At 28.0% G+C, this 19,980-nt stretch overlaps 3 protein-coding genes across 4 annotated transcripts in view; 2 read left to right on the forward strand and 1 right to left on the reverse strand.

The window, feature by feature from the left end:
- The window catches only part of LOC117181417 (tctex1 domain-containing protein 2-like), a 12,925-nt gene extending 9,994 nt beyond the window's left edge, over window positions 1-2,931 (forward strand). The window contains exon 2 of one of the 2 annotated variants that reach the window (XM_033374046.1): window positions 2,639-2,931. In XM_033374046.1, coding sequence (XP_033229937.1) covers window positions 2,639-2,852 — 214 coding nt within the window. In that variant the 3' untranslated portion in view covers window positions 2,853-2,931. The remainder of the gene's footprint in view (window positions 1-2,638) is intronic. The other variant, XM_033374045.1, reaches the window with a different exon arrangement.
- The window catches only part of LOC117181414 (mucin-5AC), a 48,316-nt gene that overhangs the window by 4,846 nt on the left and 23,490 nt on the right, over window positions 1-19,980 (reverse strand). Inside the window, exons 4-11 of the mRNA XM_033374040.1 lie at window positions 19,831-19,948; window positions 15,952-16,033; window positions 11,303-11,354; window positions 9,926-10,016; window positions 9,702-9,789; window positions 6,652-6,905; window positions 5,972-6,556; window positions 1,944-2,129 (exon numbers count right to left, since the gene is read on the reverse strand). Of these exons, the coding sequence (XP_033229931.1) occupies window positions 1,944-2,129; window positions 5,972-6,556; window positions 6,652-6,905; window positions 9,702-9,789; window positions 9,926-10,016; window positions 11,303-11,354; window positions 15,952-16,033; window positions 19,831-19,948 (1,456 nt within the window). The remainder of the gene's footprint in view (window positions 1-1,943; window positions 2,130-5,971; window positions 6,557-6,651; window positions 6,906-9,701; window positions 9,790-9,925; window positions 10,017-11,302; window positions 11,355-15,951; window positions 16,034-19,830; window positions 19,949-19,980) is intronic.
- LOC117181416 (protein Peter pan) overlaps window positions 8,764-19,980 on the forward strand; it is a 59,300-nt gene continuing 48,083 nt past the window's right edge. Inside the window, exon 1 of the mRNA XM_033374042.1 lies at window positions 8,764-9,028. The gene's annotated coding sequence lies outside the window, so the exon portion shown is untranslated. The remainder of the gene's footprint in view (window positions 9,029-19,980) is intronic.

Here is a 19,980-nt window from a genome sequence, read left to right on the forward strand (position 1 = left end):
GAGAATTCTGGATCAATCTGAAAAATCTCTATCCCTTCCACACACTACTTCTTTCCCCTACCGAGTGAGTCACGCCTACCTCGAAAGGGAAATGGCTTAATGCTGTAATAATAAAAAAAAAAATATCATGTATAAATTGTACACACATTGCAGGAAATAGAACGACAAATTTTCAAAATAATTTTTTTGTAATTGCATTTGAGACCATACAAACTTTTCTTAGTGTCTTTAATTTAATTTTTTTATTTTTTGTACTGGTTATCTCAATTCGCGTAGACGTAAATTATTACGTCATTTTAGGCGGAGGGGGGTATGTAGGAATCGGGCGTTACATCAAAAGCGGCGGAGCCTTTCTTTTCTAGAGGGGGGCAGGGTCATAGACTTTTAATATTGAATAGTACAATTTTAACCTAGTATAATAATATTATACTATGTACTAATTTAACATATATAAGAAATAAACAATAAATAGTAAATAATAAATACAGGCATAAAATTCATATTGCCAAAGATTTCACAAATATTTCAAAGATTGCTTAAACATTTCAATGATTACCGAAAGATTTCATAGGTCTCGGAAACATTCCGGATAGATTTAAAGATTTGACAAAGTTTTAAAAAATATTGCAATAATTTTTCAGACTTCACAAAGATTTCAAATATTTCGTAAATATTTCGGACAGATTTAAAAGATCTTAGATAGATTTCAAAGATTGAACAAAGATTTCAATGATTTCTATGATTTCACAAAGATTTAAAAGACTTCGGATATGTTTAAGAGACTTCGTAAAGACTTCAAGAATTTCTCAAATAATTCACAGAGATTTCAATAATTTCACAAACATTACCGAATATTTTGAAAATATTTGAAATATCTGACAAAGATTTTTTTTAAATTCACAAATATTTCACAAAGATTTCAATAATTTCACAAATATTACCGAATATTTCAAATATTTCGCAAAGATTTTTAAAGAATTCACAAAGATTTCAAATATTTCGTAAAGATTTCAGATAGATTTCAAAGACTTCCATTATTTCCGAAAGATTTTATTTCCAATGATTTCCGAAAGATTTTATTTCGTAAAGATTTCCGAAAGATTTCACCAAGATTTCAAAGACTTCTAATAGGTTTAATAGATTTCTATGATTTTCTAAAGATTTTAAAAAGATTTTAAAAAGATTGAAATAATTTCACAAATACCAAACATTTCACAAAGACTGCAATGATATATCAAAGATTTTACAAAGATTTCAAATATTTCGGACAGATTTAAAAGATTTCTATTATTTCACAAAGATTACAGATAGATTTCAAAGCTTGAACAAAGCAAGAAAGAATTGAATGATTTCTATTTCCGACGATCCGATGAATTTAATCATTCGATTTCAGAGGCGGGAAAATCAATACTTTGCCCCTGCCTGGTCGATTTATAGAGGGGGCATTGCCCCCTATATGGATCCGCCGCCTCTGTGTTACATGGCCTGAAGTCTAAAGAAAAATGGTTACATTGGAAAATTATAATCGGTGCTTTCCAAGGTTTAGGATTTTAAGTTAAAAAAAATAATATCTTTAAAATCTTAATTTTAAAAAAATTCAAATGTGTCTAGGTCAATTTTAATTATTCAAATGTTAAAGATTGGAACTTTGACTCCCTTTTATTAATTTTGTAGATGAGGATGATGAAAATGCGCATCTAAATTACAACAATTAAAAACTTGAAGCCTCTTTCTTTTAGAATTAAATCGTTCATTTATTTAAAAGTGCATAGATTCCTGAATAAAATATTCTCAAGTTTGACATTGAGAGATTGCCAAGTGAAAATATGTATTCTAAATTCAATTCATAGAATTTCTATCAAAAATAACTTTATAAATAAATTTATAAAAATAGAGTTTAAAAAAATATAAAATTCAAAGTAAATAAAAAAAGAGTTACTTACGCCAGATTGTGACATGGATCCACTTCCATCTCGTTTCGATAATTCAGATCCTGGTGGATAGTAAACGGGAGATCCTGCCTTGCTTCTGGGCGGAGTATTTGTTGAAAATTCGACTTCTTTTTTAAACGTCTCCTTTGTCTTTCGTTGAACCTTCCCATTCCTGTCGATGTCATTCAAAACTTCTCTCTGCGAAAATCCAAACGAAAAAAATAGATAATCACGTTTAAAGTTTAAAATTTAAAAAGTCTTCGACATCTTTAAACTTTAAGTTACTTTGTATAAAAATAATTGTAGGAGTGACTCAAATATTTCACTGTTAAAATTTATCTTTATTTTTTCAACCTGTAAAGAAAAGCATGTAAATAGGTACTAAAATTTAAACTTGCATTCATAATATTTGTCACGCAATAATTTAATCGTTCAAATTAGATGTTTTCAATAAAGTTACAAAAATAGGTTCTCTTCAGTTATTTCCGTCTTTATTTCTGTTGTTTTTTTGTTATTTTATTGGTATTTGGTTTCTTTCAATTGTTTACACATTCTTTAAACTTTGGATTCTATCATGTAAAAGTCAAAAGAGTTGAGTTTGAAATGATTTAGGATTACAAGTCTCATCTCTCTTGGCCTTAATGATTTACTACTTATTCTTAAATAAACCAAGAAGATTATTAATTTAATTGATGATTCGATTTCAGAGAGGGCGTAAATCGAGTAGCAGCTTATAAAGAACTCGACACTGAACTTGTAAAAAATGTGAAATTCGCAACAGTGGATGGCGTCAATCTCGCAATTTTCACAAAGAGATTGTATTCTGAGAAGTCGGTGAAAGAAGCGGATGAAGTTTGGACGTGGGAGTCTCTCTTTACGCAAGTTGCTTCAGAACTCAACAGTGAAAATCAATCTGATTGATAAATTAATTTAGAAATCAATTTAATGTGTCTTACGTGTGGCCTTTTCAAGAATAAAAGTTTCGTAAGTAAACTGAGAACTCTTTATATTCGCATTTTTTTAAATTATTTTTTTCCTGAAATAATTATTCATGAAATAATTAAATTTTTTATTGCTTAATTCATTCCAGAATTTTCATGCAAATCTCTAATTATTATATTGTCGGATCGTGCGACTTTTCTCGACTTTATGGAAAAAGACGACTAATCGACTTTTCCGTTTTTTTTACTAGTTCTCTACTTAGTTTTAAATTCAATCACACTGAAGCTTTTAAATTAAAAATTATAAACGTAAAAAATTGTACAATTTTAATTGATTTAAACAATTTTTTTATTCATTGATTAAATACTGACTAATTTAATATTTCAATTACAGTGTTTGATATCAAAACTTTTAAATACATTTCAAATTTAATAATATAAAATTGAAAACCTTCGCAACTATAATTTTTTTAATGAAAAGAGTTTCGAATGAAATCATTTAAATTTAATGAATGTGAAATTAAATTATTTTCGAATGAAAGCTCAAAAGCGTTCAAAATTGTACTATTTTTTTATATTATTGATAACACTGAAAAAGTATACCTATTTGAAAATATTTAAATTAAGAAAGTTTCTAAATCGAGGAAATACAAATTTCAAATAAATTTCAATTACAAACTTGTCTGAATATACTATAAATTCATCTATTCTTTTTTATTTTCCGTCTTCGGCTAAACATAGTACAGGGTTTAAAAAAAATTCCAAAAAATGCGAATTTTCAATAAATTACATTAATTTTAAATCAAATATTTAAATTTTCAACTCAGGGTTTTACTGTGTTTGAATTAAATGGACTTTTTAATACAAAAATCTTTCCACATTGTACCATTTTAATTTGTAAAATGTGAATAATAAAAATGAATAAATTCCTATTTTAATCTTACTATTTCGCAGCATAATTTCTAATGAAAGTCTTATTTGTCGATATGTTATTTCTAATGCAATATTCTTCTAAAATTAATTATATAATAAATTTAAAGAGTTTTGACATCAGAAATTTGATTTGATCACATTTAAGAGAAAAACGTAGCGAATTGGAAGCGGTGAAAAATAAAAAAGTCTTAGAATTGGACAATTTAAAAATAAGTGAGTTGCAAATTTAACAATATTTGAATGAAATGGCTTGAAGAATGAACAATGCTAAATAAAAGAATTCATCCTTTATACACATTAGAAATTTGTTAGTTTAGAAAGAATGAAGTTGAAATTAAGCGGAAACCTTTAAAAGAAAAAAAAATTAATTCAGACAACCCAAGTTCAAAATGCATTAAAGCTATAAACTTGTTTCATTTTAAAATAATGCAATTTTATAAGTTGAACTTTTTCGAAATATTTTAGTTCAAGAATAATTATAATACGGGCGTCCGTAAAATTGGAAGTTTATTTATTTCAAAATAATTTTATTTATGCAGAAATGTCTGGGATTTAAAAATACGTAAAAGTTAAATTGATCGTGTTTAGAAAATATTTAATAATTTTACTAGAATTAGTGAAATAGAAATTAATTTTCAAATATTTTCTTCATCTTTGCAAATGTTTGTAATCAGAATTCAATTTGATTAATGTGGTTCAGTTATTCTGCTCCATTTATATTTTTCTTGAAATTATCAGCGCAAGGTTTAGCATTTTTAAAGGAAATCTGAAAATTTGGAAATCAAAATTCTGTAGGAACTCTGGCATAAGAAGTTGAATTAAAAAATTAATTTCAAAATTTCATCAAACAATATCAAAATATTTTTGAAATTCAAAATATCTGTATAGAATTCAAAATTAGTACATATTGTTAATACATATTGTTAGTACATATAGTTAGTACATATTGTTAATTATTTGATGCATTTTTTATACTTATAGTGTTTGATCTAATTTTCTTTGTTAAGAAAAACGATTTATATACATATAAGTTAACAGTGTGTACAGTCTTCCCTTTTTTTGTTAGTTTTCCCTTTTTTCTTGAAATACCCCTTTTTACCTATTCTAAAAAGCCCCCTTTTCTCTTTAAATATACGATATTTGAAAATACAAAATTTTTATTACGCAGGAAATTCTCTAAAATTACTAAGTGTATCCATTATTGAATACAAATTAAAGCAATTATAGCACTTAAATAAATTATTTATGAATAGATAAAGCAATCGTTTCAGGTGCTGAAGCATTACAAATAAATACTGTTTAAAAAAAAGTTTAAAAGTAAAACATTTTAAAGCATGTTGAAAATGTGAAAACTGGAGACAGAAGTTGTTATCCAATATAAAATCGGAATAGTTACAAATTATGTAGTACTTTTTAAATAAGAGTGAAAATGCTAGAATAAATCAAATCGTTTCAGCTGAGGGGACAAAAAACTTCTGGGTTGGTATTCGACAAAACTAAAAAAAAATTATAATCAGTAAAATTTAGCGATTTCAAATTTAAAATATTTCCTATTGGCTTAAGAATTGTGAATTTGTGGATGTCGACACACAAATTTTTATTCCTCAGCTCAAACGATTGGAATAATTTAAACATTTTTACTTCGCTCTACTTAAGAAGGTAGTTTTAAATTTACATTGAGAGTTTAGTAAGGAAGAATTGAAAAATCTTAGAAAGAAATATTTATTAGAACAATATTAAACATATCAAAATTGTATATTTAACTCATTTAATTTTTTTTCTGACTTTTTTCATATCATTGTGAATAGATTTCCAACGACCTACGTATATCCAATTTAAAAAAATTTTAATAGCATAAATCATTGAAAATTATTTGAAAATATAACATTTCTTATAAAAAGATTGTTCTTTTTGACATGTAAAACGATTTTAATGTTTCCCATTTTTCGTGAGAAAATTACCCTATTTCCTTTTTCTGAGCTCCTTTTGAGCTGTGATCCCTTAGTTTATCATTTAAAATTTTCATGCTACTATTATGCTACTATTATTTAAACCTGATTCTACTATGAACTCTATTTTTGATCTCTGAAGTGAGTTCTAGCCCTAGAAATTCTATTCTTTAAATTCCTGGACTAAGAATCAAAAGTAAGAAACCAAAAATCCTACCTCAGATTCGGAGAAGGAAGCCATCAGGTCTTCAAGTTTAGCTGGTGGTTCTTGACTGACCGGTGGCTTAGCAGGATAAACCTTGACTCCTCCTGTAGGGAAAGGTTTGGGACGAAGGTCTTCGGAATTCTTGCTGGATTGTTGCTCGAATTTGTAAATCGTTTCTTTCGCAGTCGACTGGACTGGTGGATAATACGTTCTAGGTGGACTGCGGGATCTGCTGGTGTAATGTTCTTCGATCACTTCAGTTCGAGTTTCACTCACAGGATCAGGTGGACTTTGGTAGAAGGTTGTACTCTTGACCTCGGAGTGATCAGTGTAATCTCCAGGTCCTCGAGGTCCGTATCCATTGATGTCTGAGTACTTGTCCCTTCTTCGGAGGCTGGAAGTTCCAGTTGGTGATGGGGTTCCGCGATAAAGAGTCGTAGTGTTGCTGGAGGTTTGATAACTTGGACTCGACGGTCTATAACCATGGCGTTCCTCCCGGAAGTATTTTTCCTCAGCGTGAACCGTTTTCGATTTTGTGGGAACTTCGATCGGAGAGTACCTCACGGGACTTGCTGAACGGTATCCCTTTTGATCCACCTGCAATTTGTAAATAGATTTATTAGGTGTCTATGGTGTCGTTTTTCATATTTATAGTTCTGTGTTTATTTTTTAAACATTTTTAATTTTAGTACCTCATATGTAATTGTTTTCTGGGTTGTTGAATCCTTGGGTAAAGTATAAGAAACGGACTTGTCGATATTTTTGGCCAGAGTACTGCTATTCAAATAAGTATCGGGTGCTCCAGGAAGTTCATAGGTGTAGGTCTTGATAGTGGTCGTTACTTTAGTGTTTGGACCTGGTGCCAAATTCGCTGGCACAGCAGGTGTAATATCCTCAATCACTTCTTGTGAAGTGCTTGTCAAAGACCTTGGTTCGGTCCGATAACCTGGAAGTTTAGGAGTAATGACTTTTAATTTTTTACTAGCATTTGTACGCGCGGGAAACACTGTATTGCCAATTTATAATATACAAATATAAAGAAAATATATTTTTCATGCGAAATTTTGCAATTTATTTATAGGTTAGTGTGAAAAGGGGATTGGAAAGTTGAAAAACTATGTAAAAAATATTCAGTTCTTAACGATTTATTGAATTTTTTAAAGAAAATTTCAGCTTAAAGTTATTATACAGTGAACTGGTTAAATTTCATGTATAAATGTCATTGTTAAATGAGTCATTTGAGTTCATTCCTTTGAATTCTTTTGAACTTTTTAACTTCCATGAAATCTTCTATATTCATCTAAATTCTCTGAATCGTCTAAATTTGTCTACATTCTTAAATTCCTTGTAATATTTTGATATTCTTGAAATTCCCTGATTTCACGGAATTCCCTCATTATCTAAATTGCTTGAATTTCATAAATTCTGAGAAGTCCAAGGACTTCAAAATATTTTAAAGAATTCATAAGTATTTAAGGATTTAGAGAATTTGAAATATTTAAGGAATTCCGAATATTCATAAAATTCCTAATATCCAACGATTTCAAATAATTCCACGAATTACGAATATTGAATTAATTCAGGATATTCGAAGATTTCAGAGCATTTTAAGAATTTCGGAGAATTTAGAGAATTCGAGAAATTAAGAGAATTCAAAATATTAAAGGAATTTAGGGGATTTAAAGAAAGCAAGGATTTCATAATGTTCAAGAAATCCAGGACATTCAAAAAATTTCAGGAATTCAGAACGTTCAAAGTCTTCAGGAAATTTAGACAAATCAAGGATTGCAGAGATTTCTAAAAACTCGAGATTGTCCGAAATTTATAATATTCAAAAAATTCTAAGAATTCTGAATATTCAATGCATTCCGGAAATTTGGAGAATTTGAGAGATTTAAAAGTATTAAGGATATTTGAGGAATTTAGAGAATTTCACGTAGCACTAAGGAAAATCCAAGTATTTATGAAATTAAAGGAATGAAAAGAGTACAGAGAATTCAAAGCATTCAAGGAATTCAAGGACTTCATGAACATTTTTATAGTTTTATATATAAAACTCTTAATTATGATAAAGGGAATTAATTTATTTTTTATAGACTAAACTAAGAATTTAAAATTTTTTTATTAACTGAAAAATAAAATTAAAGAAACGTAGTAAATAAAACAACAAATATATTAACATATTTCAAAAGAATTAATTTGCAATATTAATTTCATTCTGTTGTACAATTTCAAATACACCAGAGCTCCAATGTAACAGGGACTGATTTAATAGTCCCTAGAACTGTTGGCCCCCGCATTTTCTTAGAGGAGCAGGGCGACCGGCGAGAGCGGTTGCGACTGTCTCCTTGAAATAGCCGCAGTGCGCAAATACTCAGTCAAGTATATTAGGCATTCCGATTGGAAATGGTTCAAATGGTTTCATGTTCCTGACTGGAGCCTTTCGAGAATTGACGCCGCACTGTGAGTACGGTTGACTCGAATGCGCCTGTAGGTACATCTCTTTGACCTTGGCAACAGCGACATCTGACAAGCGAACTGTTGGGTATCTCGAAGTTATTGGAGCAATGTTAATGAAAAGGTGCAGTGAAGATCAATTAATTTTAATCAAAAATGTTATACTATGGTTTAAAATTAATTATTTAGTATAATATTACTTGTTAATATTTAATTAAAATTCAACTTTCTTGTCAATAGTTCTAAATTAGTGGCGCTATCGTAGCTAACCAACACGCGTATTCGAAGCGATGGCTTTGAAAGTTCTTTTTCTGTCCTATTGGATAGACAGAGAGGAGTATGATCGGTTCGAAACGACAAGAATGACTGGTCATTGGAACACAATCGAATCTTCTTTGTATACCTTATACGATAGAAAGAGAGATCTCGAAACCATAGTTTCGAATTCGATCGCACCTCATTGTCTAATCTCATATGTTAAAAAGAGAAGTGTGATTGAACTCAAGCATCGGATTCTCACTGCAGTGTTTGGTAACCTTGAACTGTGAAGTGTTGACGTCAGAATGGTGAAAATTCTGTTTTTCGTAGACGATTAATATAATATTTATAAAAGTAAGTGATTTTCTGTTCAATAACTTCTTCGTATGTCTCGTTATTAAATAGCATAATGCGTCATGCATTATTCGATACGCAATTAAAAGTGCGTGCTTCCCACTTTAAATGTTTTGCGAGTTGTTTCTCTACTGTATACATGGTTGGAAAATAATTATGTGATCTTGGATACTGGTGTCTTCGAATGGCTTAAGCAAACACGAGATAGAGTAAAATTTCGTATATTATCATTTGAACATCATTACTTTCATTATGCACTTATGTGCTTCTAAACTTCAAGTATTGAAAAGAGATAATTAAAAAAAAACAAGAATAAAAAACAAAAGCATCTCTGTGAAACAACTTTATGCACCGAACGGAATGTATTAGCTACGAACACATGTAGGTTATTTTGTTTACATAGTTAGTATTTTAGTTCCCTAATCTGATTCCAAAATAACCAGAATTTCGGTTGACATTTTTCCCAATAAATCAAAGCTCTAAAGTTCTCGGATTTATCGAAGAAATTAGAAACATTAAAAGCAATAGATTCTTTTTAAACCTGGATAAAAAATGTTCATATCTGGATCTTTAAAATATTATTGAAATCTTTGAAACTCTTTTGTTAATTTTAAAGTAGTACATTGATGAATCTTTGGAAAAAAAATATCTTAAAATATTTATTTTCACTTACTCTCTTTGCTTTCTTGGAAGAAAACATCCTTCTGTCTTGATCGAAGTGGTGATGGATTTCGTGATTTGACAGTGTTATCACTGTATAGCTGCATATTAAAATTTATATAATATTATTATACCATTAAGCCAAATATATTTAGGAATAGGCTTACATGGAATAAGTTTGAGAAAAAGAGTGAAATAAACAAAATTAAGCTGCTAGGTTTTAATGCATGTACTAACCAATTCTCTGGCAACTGACTTGGTTGGTTCTGGACTATGGTGTCTTCTTGTTGTACGCGACTCTTCGAAATTACGTTCAACAAATGAGTCGCTGTAAAAATTTAAAAAGAATTTCCAATTCGTCTTCGAAAATAAATCAGAAAACTCAACTCTTCATCATAAACATATTGTACATCAACTTTCCTTTTTTTCTGTTTGAATGTTCTTCAAAAATAAATATTCTTTCCAATACTGTTTTCAAATTAAGATAGGTACTAATTTTCGGATTTCGAACTACAATACTCTTACAAAAATATCTAAGATAACAATCTTATTTTTATGTTTTTTTCATTTACAAAAACAATGTGTTTGCACTAAACATCTTTTATTGATCAACAAATATTTAAGAGAATTTTTAAAACAATTTCCCACAAATTGAAAGGGAATATCAAAAACTGTATTTTATAACAATTGTTCATGTTAGTTTTTCGAACCTGGTTGAAATAACTCAATTCTTCTTTATTTATTATTGTTGGTTTATTTCATTCTTCTTTCTTTTTAATTGTATTGAATTTTCAATTTTGACAATATGAAACTGTTTTTACCGAAATTAAGAAATATTTATTTGGAATTTAAATTAAAAAATTGCTAATGTTTGAAAACATTTTTTAACTCGCAAACATTTATTCGATAGTGTTTTTTTAAAATTATTTTGGGATTTTAATTTCCAAACGCTTTTGTCCTATAAAAATAATTATTACCAATGAAATGGTGATTGTTTTCTTACTTTTTTAAATAATGGGTATTTTCACTCTTATGCGAATAAAAATCACGTAAAAATGTTTTACGTTCTTACGAGAGGAAGAAATAATTTTGGACATAATTTGAATAAAAAATTGTGTTGATCTCTTATGAATGTTCCAAAGTAACAATAACTTTAAATCCTTCAAAAATTGTTAAACTTTTGAAATCCCTTAAAATGAACTAAAAATTTTACAAGTGAAATATAAGGTTTCTTAGAAATGTTTATAATAATCTAATATTTTAAAAGCTTCTCTATCTCTCGAGATATTTTCTTAATGTTTCCCTATCATGGTGCGTTCTAAAATCCTTAAAAAAGTTGTGCTTATTGGGTTATGAAAAGACTTTTTTATTAAACGACTTGAAAATTGTTTGATTTTCTGGAAGTTTTCTGTAATACCCGCTGTTAAGTGGATTTTATGTCAGCAAATTAGTCTCTCATAATGGACTTTTATTTGATATATATGCTCTAGAAAATTTTAGGTGCAGATGATATTTGCTCTTCTAGGCTCTCACAAAAGTATTGCGTACGTTTCTCTTGGCAAAAGTTCAGATAGTAATGTATTTTTGTATTTTCCGGTAAGAAGCTATACTCACATCAAGGCCGGTCCGGTCTTGTTCGTTAGATTATCCGACATTGCCCACGAATCTGAAATATAAAAAAATGGATTGATTGAAAAATCTCTTACTTATAAATTAAAAAAAAAATGTTCAAAAATGTATTGTATGGCACAAATCCTCGAAAGAAGTTATCTTATAATCTAAACTTTCCTAAACCCCTTTTACAGATTTATCAAACACAATTTAAAAATTAATTAATTAAATGTTTTTTTTATGCAAGAAATTATAGATGAAAATACTAAAAATTAATGAGATTATAATTTATGAAGGTAAACTTGGCGAGACATTCTGCGATCCTAATACAGTAATGACTAGCATTTTTTAATAATTGTTATCTATTATTATTTTCCATAAAAGTACCAGAATTATTTTTTATTTATATGAGGTACAAAATTGTGTCGGTAGTTAGGATACTAGTCATTGTTAATAGTAAAACACTGCCCAGAAGTACAAAATGCATTTTCTACCTATTGGCAGTTCTAATTGTCAAATCTTGTTTTTTTTAAACAATCGTTCTCTTTTTTATTCATTGTAGTAATAATAAAAAGTAGGAAGAGTTTTTAAAAATTTTAAATGGATCTAAAGCTTGAATAAAATGAGTAAAAATTAAACTAGTTAAAAGTTATGCATTTAATTAATTTTAATGTTAATAGTATTATTAATGATAAGTAATTGTTCAATTTGAAAGTTTTTTTAAAACTGTATTTTCGATGAACATATATCTTTTTGGTTGTGTCGTTTTCAAGGCACGTCAATTAACCGTACTTGCAGACAAGGCCATGGCAAACCAAATATGGAAATCCAGGCTCAACACAAGGTCTGTCGATACTCTTTTGCTTCTTTAACCTGATAGAGGATGAAAATTACTTGTGTACCCATTACCAGAGTATAGTTTTTTTAAATGTCTGATTTACAAGAAGTAACTGAAGGATCAAATAATAAACTTTAACACAGGCTGTTATATTACTTTTAATCAGTTTGAATAATAAACGTTATCAGTGGCAAATCTAACATTATGAATGTTTCTTTGGATTATTATTATTTTTTAAATCATACTATTTTTGAAGTCACACAATACGAATTTTAACCAGAAAAAAACAACCTTATGATCCACGATTTATATTTCCGATAAAATATCAGCGTTGGTTGAATAGCGTCGTGAATTAAAGAGTAATTGACGGGCCTTTGTGCTCGAGCAAGGTCCTCAATGAAACGTTTTTATTAATGGATTCAGGCACTCCCTTCTTCATTACTGATTTAACATTTGATTTAGCTTGAAACTCATTTTTTCGCCTAGAGTTAGTTACCTTTTCATTTTATTTCCAGTAGTAGTTTATTTATTTGACTGTTTATTTCAAAATACAGTTGAGGACAAATATTTTCAATATTAAAATCTATAATCTAAAAAATATGTATAATAAAATAGATACAGAATAAATATATATGTAATAGAATAGAACTACATGCGAGTAAATGAAGGAATTTTAAAAAGGAAAAAATTTATTAATTTCAAAATAGAGATGATAAAACATACCATTTTTAAAGTTTAAGGCTTATTCAAAGGATTTAAATATTTAAGATAATTTTTTAAAATTCACAAAATATATTCTCAGGTGCAGTTGGAGAAAAAATTCTATCTAATAGTGATAATAAAAGGATGAACATCACAAATTATAGTACATAGAAATCTTCAATCTTGAACATTTTTTTATTCGTTTATCAAAATCTCCTAACATATTTGTGCATTTCAAACAATTATTTGAAAAGTACCTTGTAAGCACGTTTTAAATCTTTCTGAATTGACCGTACCTAGGTTCACCGACTTTCGGTGAGCTTAGCACAAATATTTTCAGTGAGCCTAGACACTTCGTTCTGGATTATAGAACATTCAAAATTCTTCAATGTGAAATATCTTTAAATAATTTAAATCTCTTAAATTTAACTTTTATTTATTCATATTTTTTGCCATCTTTTGTCATTCCTCATATACTAATATGATACATATTTTAATATGCTAACTTTTTTCTAACAAAAAACGCATAGATATTTCAAAGGTGTTTTTAAATTAATGACAATATACCAAGGAATGCTTATTATATTCTCGCATTTGAAAAAAATTATATATAATGAAGTTGCCTAATATTTTATTTCTAATAATGAAAACATTTTTGAAAATTGGAAAAGTAATTTTTACATTTATTTAAATGCGATGAAAATTTTTAACCTGTGTAAAATTGTGCGAATTAAAAATTCGCCCTCCTGGCATGCTAGAAAACAGGTCATTGAAGTTATCATTATCAAGTAGGCCACGATTTAGAATAATACTTTGTGTAATAATTGGGTTCGACATTTAATCTCTATTTCTTAATGTAAAGAAAAACAAGTTATTGAAGTTATCATTTTCGAATAGGCCATGAATCGGTATAATCATTATTTACTGAGTTGTTTTCTTAATATTGTGCGTAATAATTTAGTTCTATAATTAATCTCTTTCTTGGTATAAATTATAAATATACTTTTTATTATAATGTTAATACTGCCCGAAGTCGATGTTTGACACTATATCTAACAATGTCCTTTAGAATATACGCGATGGTAAATGTCATGAAAGTATTTAATTTGTAATCTTTAATTATCATACGACACTTTGAATTTCTTTAACTTCAAACCTCTTGAAACTAATAAAATCTGTTGAAATTAATTTTATTCTAGTCAAGTCTCTTAAACTTTGTTTACATTTCCGTGATATTTTTGTAAATTCAATAGATAATATTCAAATTTCTAAAAGAATCTCAAAACTTGATTATCCTTTTAAAACCGTTAACTGTTGCAAGTGAAAATTCATCAATTTTTGAAGTTTCTAACTGGCAATTCTGTTTAATTGCATATTTATCAAATAAAATTAATAAATATTAATAAAATAAATAAATTTATTTATTACTATAAACAAAGTAAGGTTCCGATAAAAAAACCGAAAACACATTAGGGCCCGTTTTAGAAATATCTAAACGTGCCTTTTTTAAAATCTTTTTTTAAATAGTGGAGCGGGTATAATAACGGTGTCCTTGAGATTTAAGAAGTCACTTATATTTCTTTTATTTTGTACATAACTTAATGCATTTAATACAAAATTAAGGGTTCGATCTTTTTTTTAGCCACTTTTTAAACAATTATATCATTTTTTAAAGTTCTGCAACTTTTATAAATAAATATATTAATTGCCGACCAGCTTTGAGTATATAATCAAAATAAACATAAGAGAATCTTCTTTTTGTTTGAAAAAATAATTGTTTAAACAATTTAAATGGTTCTTAACATTTTTGAAGTTTTTACAACAATTTATAAACTTATGTAAATACACGATATTATAACATACTTTTTAGCAATAAAAGTGTCATCTCCAAACTCGTAAAGTGACAACACAATGTCCGATCCAAAAACCGAAAACATTTTTGGATTAGTCTCAGAAATATCTAAATTCGCCATTTTTCTTAATATATTTTTTAATTATCTGTGTATAATTTTCATAAATCTGTTTAAAAAAAGTATACAATTTTTTTAACACCCGATTGTAAAATAAAAAATATCGATGTTGAAATACAAAGGTGTGCGTTTTTGGTTTTTCGATTGGATCCTTAGTTTGTTTATAATGCCTTACAAATGTTTGAAATCCATAAGAGAAATGAACTGTGCAAACGTATATGATTAATTTTGAGGGCGATAATAATATTTAAATAATAATTTATTCACTGTAAAACAAATAATTGTATAATCGCGAGTGACGGAAAGTTTTCTACTTTGTTTAAACAAATTTTTAAGGATTATAAATAGCGTAATTGTTTAAAAAAATGTTTCTGCATTTAGATATTTCGGAGAAGAATCTAAAGGTGTTTTCGGTTTTTTACTCGGACCCTTAGTTTGTTTTTTATGCTTTAAAATAATTTTACATTCATAGGTATAGGAAACTTCAAACTCATAAAATTCTTGAGACTCCTAAAAGTAATTCTTAAATCCATTTCAAATTTAAAACATAAAATATAACATTCTTAAGATACCTTGAATATCATAATAAATTAATCAAATCTACTAAAGTTAACCTGCATTTCTAATATTTTACAAAAGTTCTACAAATACAATTTTACATTTTTATAAAAGTCTATAAAATCTATTGAAGCGTTTGGAAATCCATTTGAAATTCATAATTATTTATCTAATTATGCATTAAATTTTATGAAAATTAATACAATCTAAAAGCTTGAAGAACATTATGTTGAAAAAATTCATGAAAGTTTTTGTTTTGTGTCTGAAATGCCTAAAAATATTTAGCGCCAAATTTTTAAAAACTCTGTAATTTTGTAATTTTTGAAAAGTTTTGAAATCGATGATTCATGAACCAACGAACTATTAATTGAAATATTGTTCTTTCGGAGATTTTGGAAATCTTGGATAGAGTATTATCCAATTTTTTAAACGTTTCGGTTATAATATTCAAAGAATTAAAATCATTTAAAGGGCTTTCCATTTTTCTTATATTTGAAAATCCTTTTTGAATACAATATTTATCATAAACTTATGATAAAAAGAATAATGGCAGATTAATTATAAATAAAAATGATTAAACTTACCCATTGGTTTTCCATCCAAGTCCTTGTTATAATGATAAGAAACCTGCTTGTAGGCAACAGTTTTGCTTTGTCCAGGTTGCACCTGTATAGAAATGATTTGATAGTAAAAATCCACAATTAAAGAAAATAAGGATTTTACAATAAACTTAATCCAGACTTAATTGTGTTTTTATCACTAAAACTTAATCACTATCACAAGTGCGATTATGAATGTTAGAATTAGTACATACAGGGTGGAATTTATAAGAAGGAAGCAAAACTCGACTGGTTTTCAACTCGACAGGTGAATGAGAATTATGAGACTGAGGAAACCAAGACCTGCGATTCTATAGCAGGTTTTATTAATCGGCAAACAATCGGCCAGAGTCAGTACATGACGTGACACATAACTACTGCTGTCCGATGTATTGCGGCCTATCCATCCCACGCTTTACTTGCATGGAACCATAGCAGTCTCAATCGCCACCCATACCTTATAAGACTCGGATCAACTTTTGCTGACTACTACTTTACTATAGTTAATGAAATTTTAACAGACTTTCCGACTTTGGATAGTATCGGTTGGTATCGCTAACTCAAACTCACGCTACTTATTCCAAATTTTTAGAAGTTCCTCATCTGAAGGGTGCCAAATCATAAGAGCCTAACTCACAAAATCGAAATTCCACAAGAGAGACCAAATGTACTCTAAAAAATCAGATTCTAAATTTTAAAGAAAAAAAAAACCACGTCCGAGATATTGGGGACCTGGCTTAACATGAAAAGTTGGATTCGAACAAGTTAATCAGAACCGAGGTAGATTAGGTGAATGTTGAGTTTTGGTCAAAACTACATGTCTCCAACGTTATCAATTTGGTATTTTTGCAGTTTTCTAGTTCCTATATTTAGTGGCTCGTGAATTTTTTTTCATTTTAATGTGACAGTTTATTAGTATTCGTCAGTTTGAAATATGTATAAAACTGTTTTCCCACTTAAAGCAATATCAAGTTATTAACCTTGCATCGAAATACTTTATGGTTGATTTTCAAGTTATTAATTTTCACTTTAGATTAAAATAATTGAATTTTAAACATTGTGATGCACAATTTGAAATTTAATTATTCCTAGCGATTTAGTTTTAAGATCCTAATTTAAGAACGCATGAATTTTAAAAAGAAATGTGGAATTGTTTAATTTGTTATGCTTCAAAGTTTGAATTCAATAATTTTGAAAGTTTCTAATTATAAAACATATAATTTTAAACCATTTTCAAGTATTAAACAATTTTCAAACATTAAAGGTTCAGAATATTTAAAATTCTTCAATTTTGCACGGCGAAAATGGCAGTGACTTTTTTTAAAGAAATCATATTTTCTTATCAAAAAATCTATTCAATCACATAATAAAATTCTAGAACAGTTTATTTTTGAGGACTTAAAACAAACGTTTTTTGCTTCAAAATCTTATGTTTGAGAATATTTGGTTTGAAACTTCTTAATTTTTTGTGGTTTCAGTTTAGAAATTTCACAATTTCGTAATTTCAAATTAAAATTTAAAAAATTTCAGAAAAATTTCACTAATAAATCTTTCAAAAGTACAAAATTTTATATTGAAAGCCAGTTTTAAATTGAATAATTTTAGATTCAAATATTAAAAATTGTTTAGTTTCAATTTTAGTCCGTTTTAAATTGAATAATTTTGAATTTAAATATTCTAAATTGTTCGGCTTTAAGTTAAAAGTACAAAATTGTCTATTTTTTAATTCTTCGAAGCCGTAGAATATCAAACTGAAAGACTTGATAATTGCTCGATTTTCAATTTAAATAATGGAGATTTTGTAGGATTTGAGTATGAACAAATTTTCATATTACAATTCTTACTAATGCGAAATGTTTTTAGCTTGAATAGAAGTTCGGATATGTTTGATATACAATGTTCCGTCGAGAAATATTTTCACTTCTAATGTTTCGCATTTAAAATTACTTAATTTTGAAAAATTAGTGTTATCAGATTTAATCTAAAATTCTAATTTTTTGATCTAATAACAATTAAAAATTTTGGAATATAAGAAGCTTTGACTTTGAAATATTTAATTTAGTTCTCAATAGTTTTCAATAATGAACGCTTTTAATTATAAATAATACAGTTTTGACTTGTTTCTAATGAAAGTGTCCAATGTTCAAAATTTTAGCCTGAAATTTTTCAATTTTGAGAGCGTCTGATTTAAAATTATACAATTTCAAACGCTCTTAATTAAAAATTAGTTAATTTTATTTATTTATTTTTTATTTTCTTGTTATTCCATTCAAAATATTTTCCATTCTTCAGAATTTTTCTACCCTGAAATGTTTTGCTTTCTAACGTTTTCAATTCAAAATGGTTAAAAATATATTTTTTTTTATTTTTAAATAATTTAATAATATCTAAAATTATTTTTAATAATGGATTCTTAATTTTTCATAAATTTATTTAAGAAAATCAAATCTGCTAGTCTTTAATAATATCTACGAGTGCACCCCTGAAATATAAAAGCGTACTTAGATCAACATTTTACTTAATTAGTGATTTTTATTAAGCGTGTTTTTTTTGTCACACTTTTAACCAATGAAATAATATTGTAGAACTATAATCTTCAAGAGTATCAATTAATAGATCTCCTGAAATATATAAGTGTCCATAAATTATTAAATTAGGTCATTAGTGAGTGATTTTTTTATCAAGAATTGGATGTTACTTCGAGATAGATAATACATATTATGTATTATCTATCTAGATCTTAGAGTATTTTTGATCCAATAAAATATGTCGTTTAGGTTGTTATGCTTTTGCTCATTTCGTCTGTGAATTTTATGGAATCTATGACTAATTTTTTTTTGTTTTAAAGATTGTGAACTTTTTAAGAAGATATGTATTTTCTAACTAACTAGGATATGTAACTTTTCAATATTTCGCACCATTTTCGAAACATTTGATGTATATGAATTTTGGGCAGAAAATTACTTAACAAATGCTTGGTTAAAATAAGCAACATTTTGTGGGTACATATAAAATATTTTGTCTGAAATAGGCAGAATAGGAGTACTTTATCTGCCCGCGGAGCGGCAGTAAAATAGCACTTTATTGTACTGCGACGAGCGGTAGATAAAGTGACAACAAGGAGGAAGAAGTGAGTAAAAAGTAAAAGAAAGGTAAAAAAAGAGTGAGAAGAATTCATTTTAAAACTATGTTTAACTACGAAGTTGATTTTTGACTTCCAACTTCACCCCACGCGCGTACGTACGCAGTACAATCAAGCGCATTTTTCCAGAAAAAGTGCTCTTATTCTACCTATTTCAGATAAAGTATCGTATGCACCACGGCAGTAAAGTTGTTTTATACTCGGATGCCGTTTTACGGTCCTCGCCTTCGGCTCAGACGTTAAATTCTGCATCCTCGTATAAAGTTCAACTTTACTGCCTAGGTACATAATCTGCTATTGCTTCTCCTATAAGAACCCAACCTTTTTGTTTTCCCAAGCTAAATTTTTCTCAATGTGAGGGCATTTTTTAAACTTTAGCTTTTCTTTGGAAATATTTTTTTATGGTTAAGAAAGGTTTCTGATAAAACCGACCACAGTTTTATATTTTAAGAATAGCATTCCATAAATCAATAATATGGCGAAGTGAAAACAATTCTTTTCTAAGTTTATTTTTGACAATATAAAAGCTTGTGGTATCAAATCATAAAAAAAAAACATCTGGATGCTTAACATAAAAAAAAAATTATTAATAATTTTTAGTAACAAAGAAATGATTAAATTATCCATTTCTTCTTTTCTTATATTAAAAGGAAAATCACATAAAAATAAAGAAAATTAACTAGAAGGTTTAGAAGAAAATGAGAAAGTTTAGAATTGCTTACATCTTGAAGTTCCTTGTCCAGCAACTCCAGTCCTGGAATACCGGATGGCGCACCAGCAGGACCAGTCGTAATGAATTTTTCCGTTGTGGTAGTCGTGCCTCGTGTGGGCGAAATCGTTCTGAAACGATGTAAAATTAGTTCAAGAAATTC

Source organism: Belonocnema kinseyi, chromosome 10 (genome assembly GCF_010883055.1).
Source record: "Belonocnema kinseyi isolate 2016_QV_RU_SX_M_011 chromosome 10, B_treatae_v1, whole genome shotgun sequence".
Classification (NCBI taxonomy): Eukaryota; Metazoa; Arthropoda; class Insecta; order Hymenoptera; family Cynipidae; genus Belonocnema; species Belonocnema kinseyi.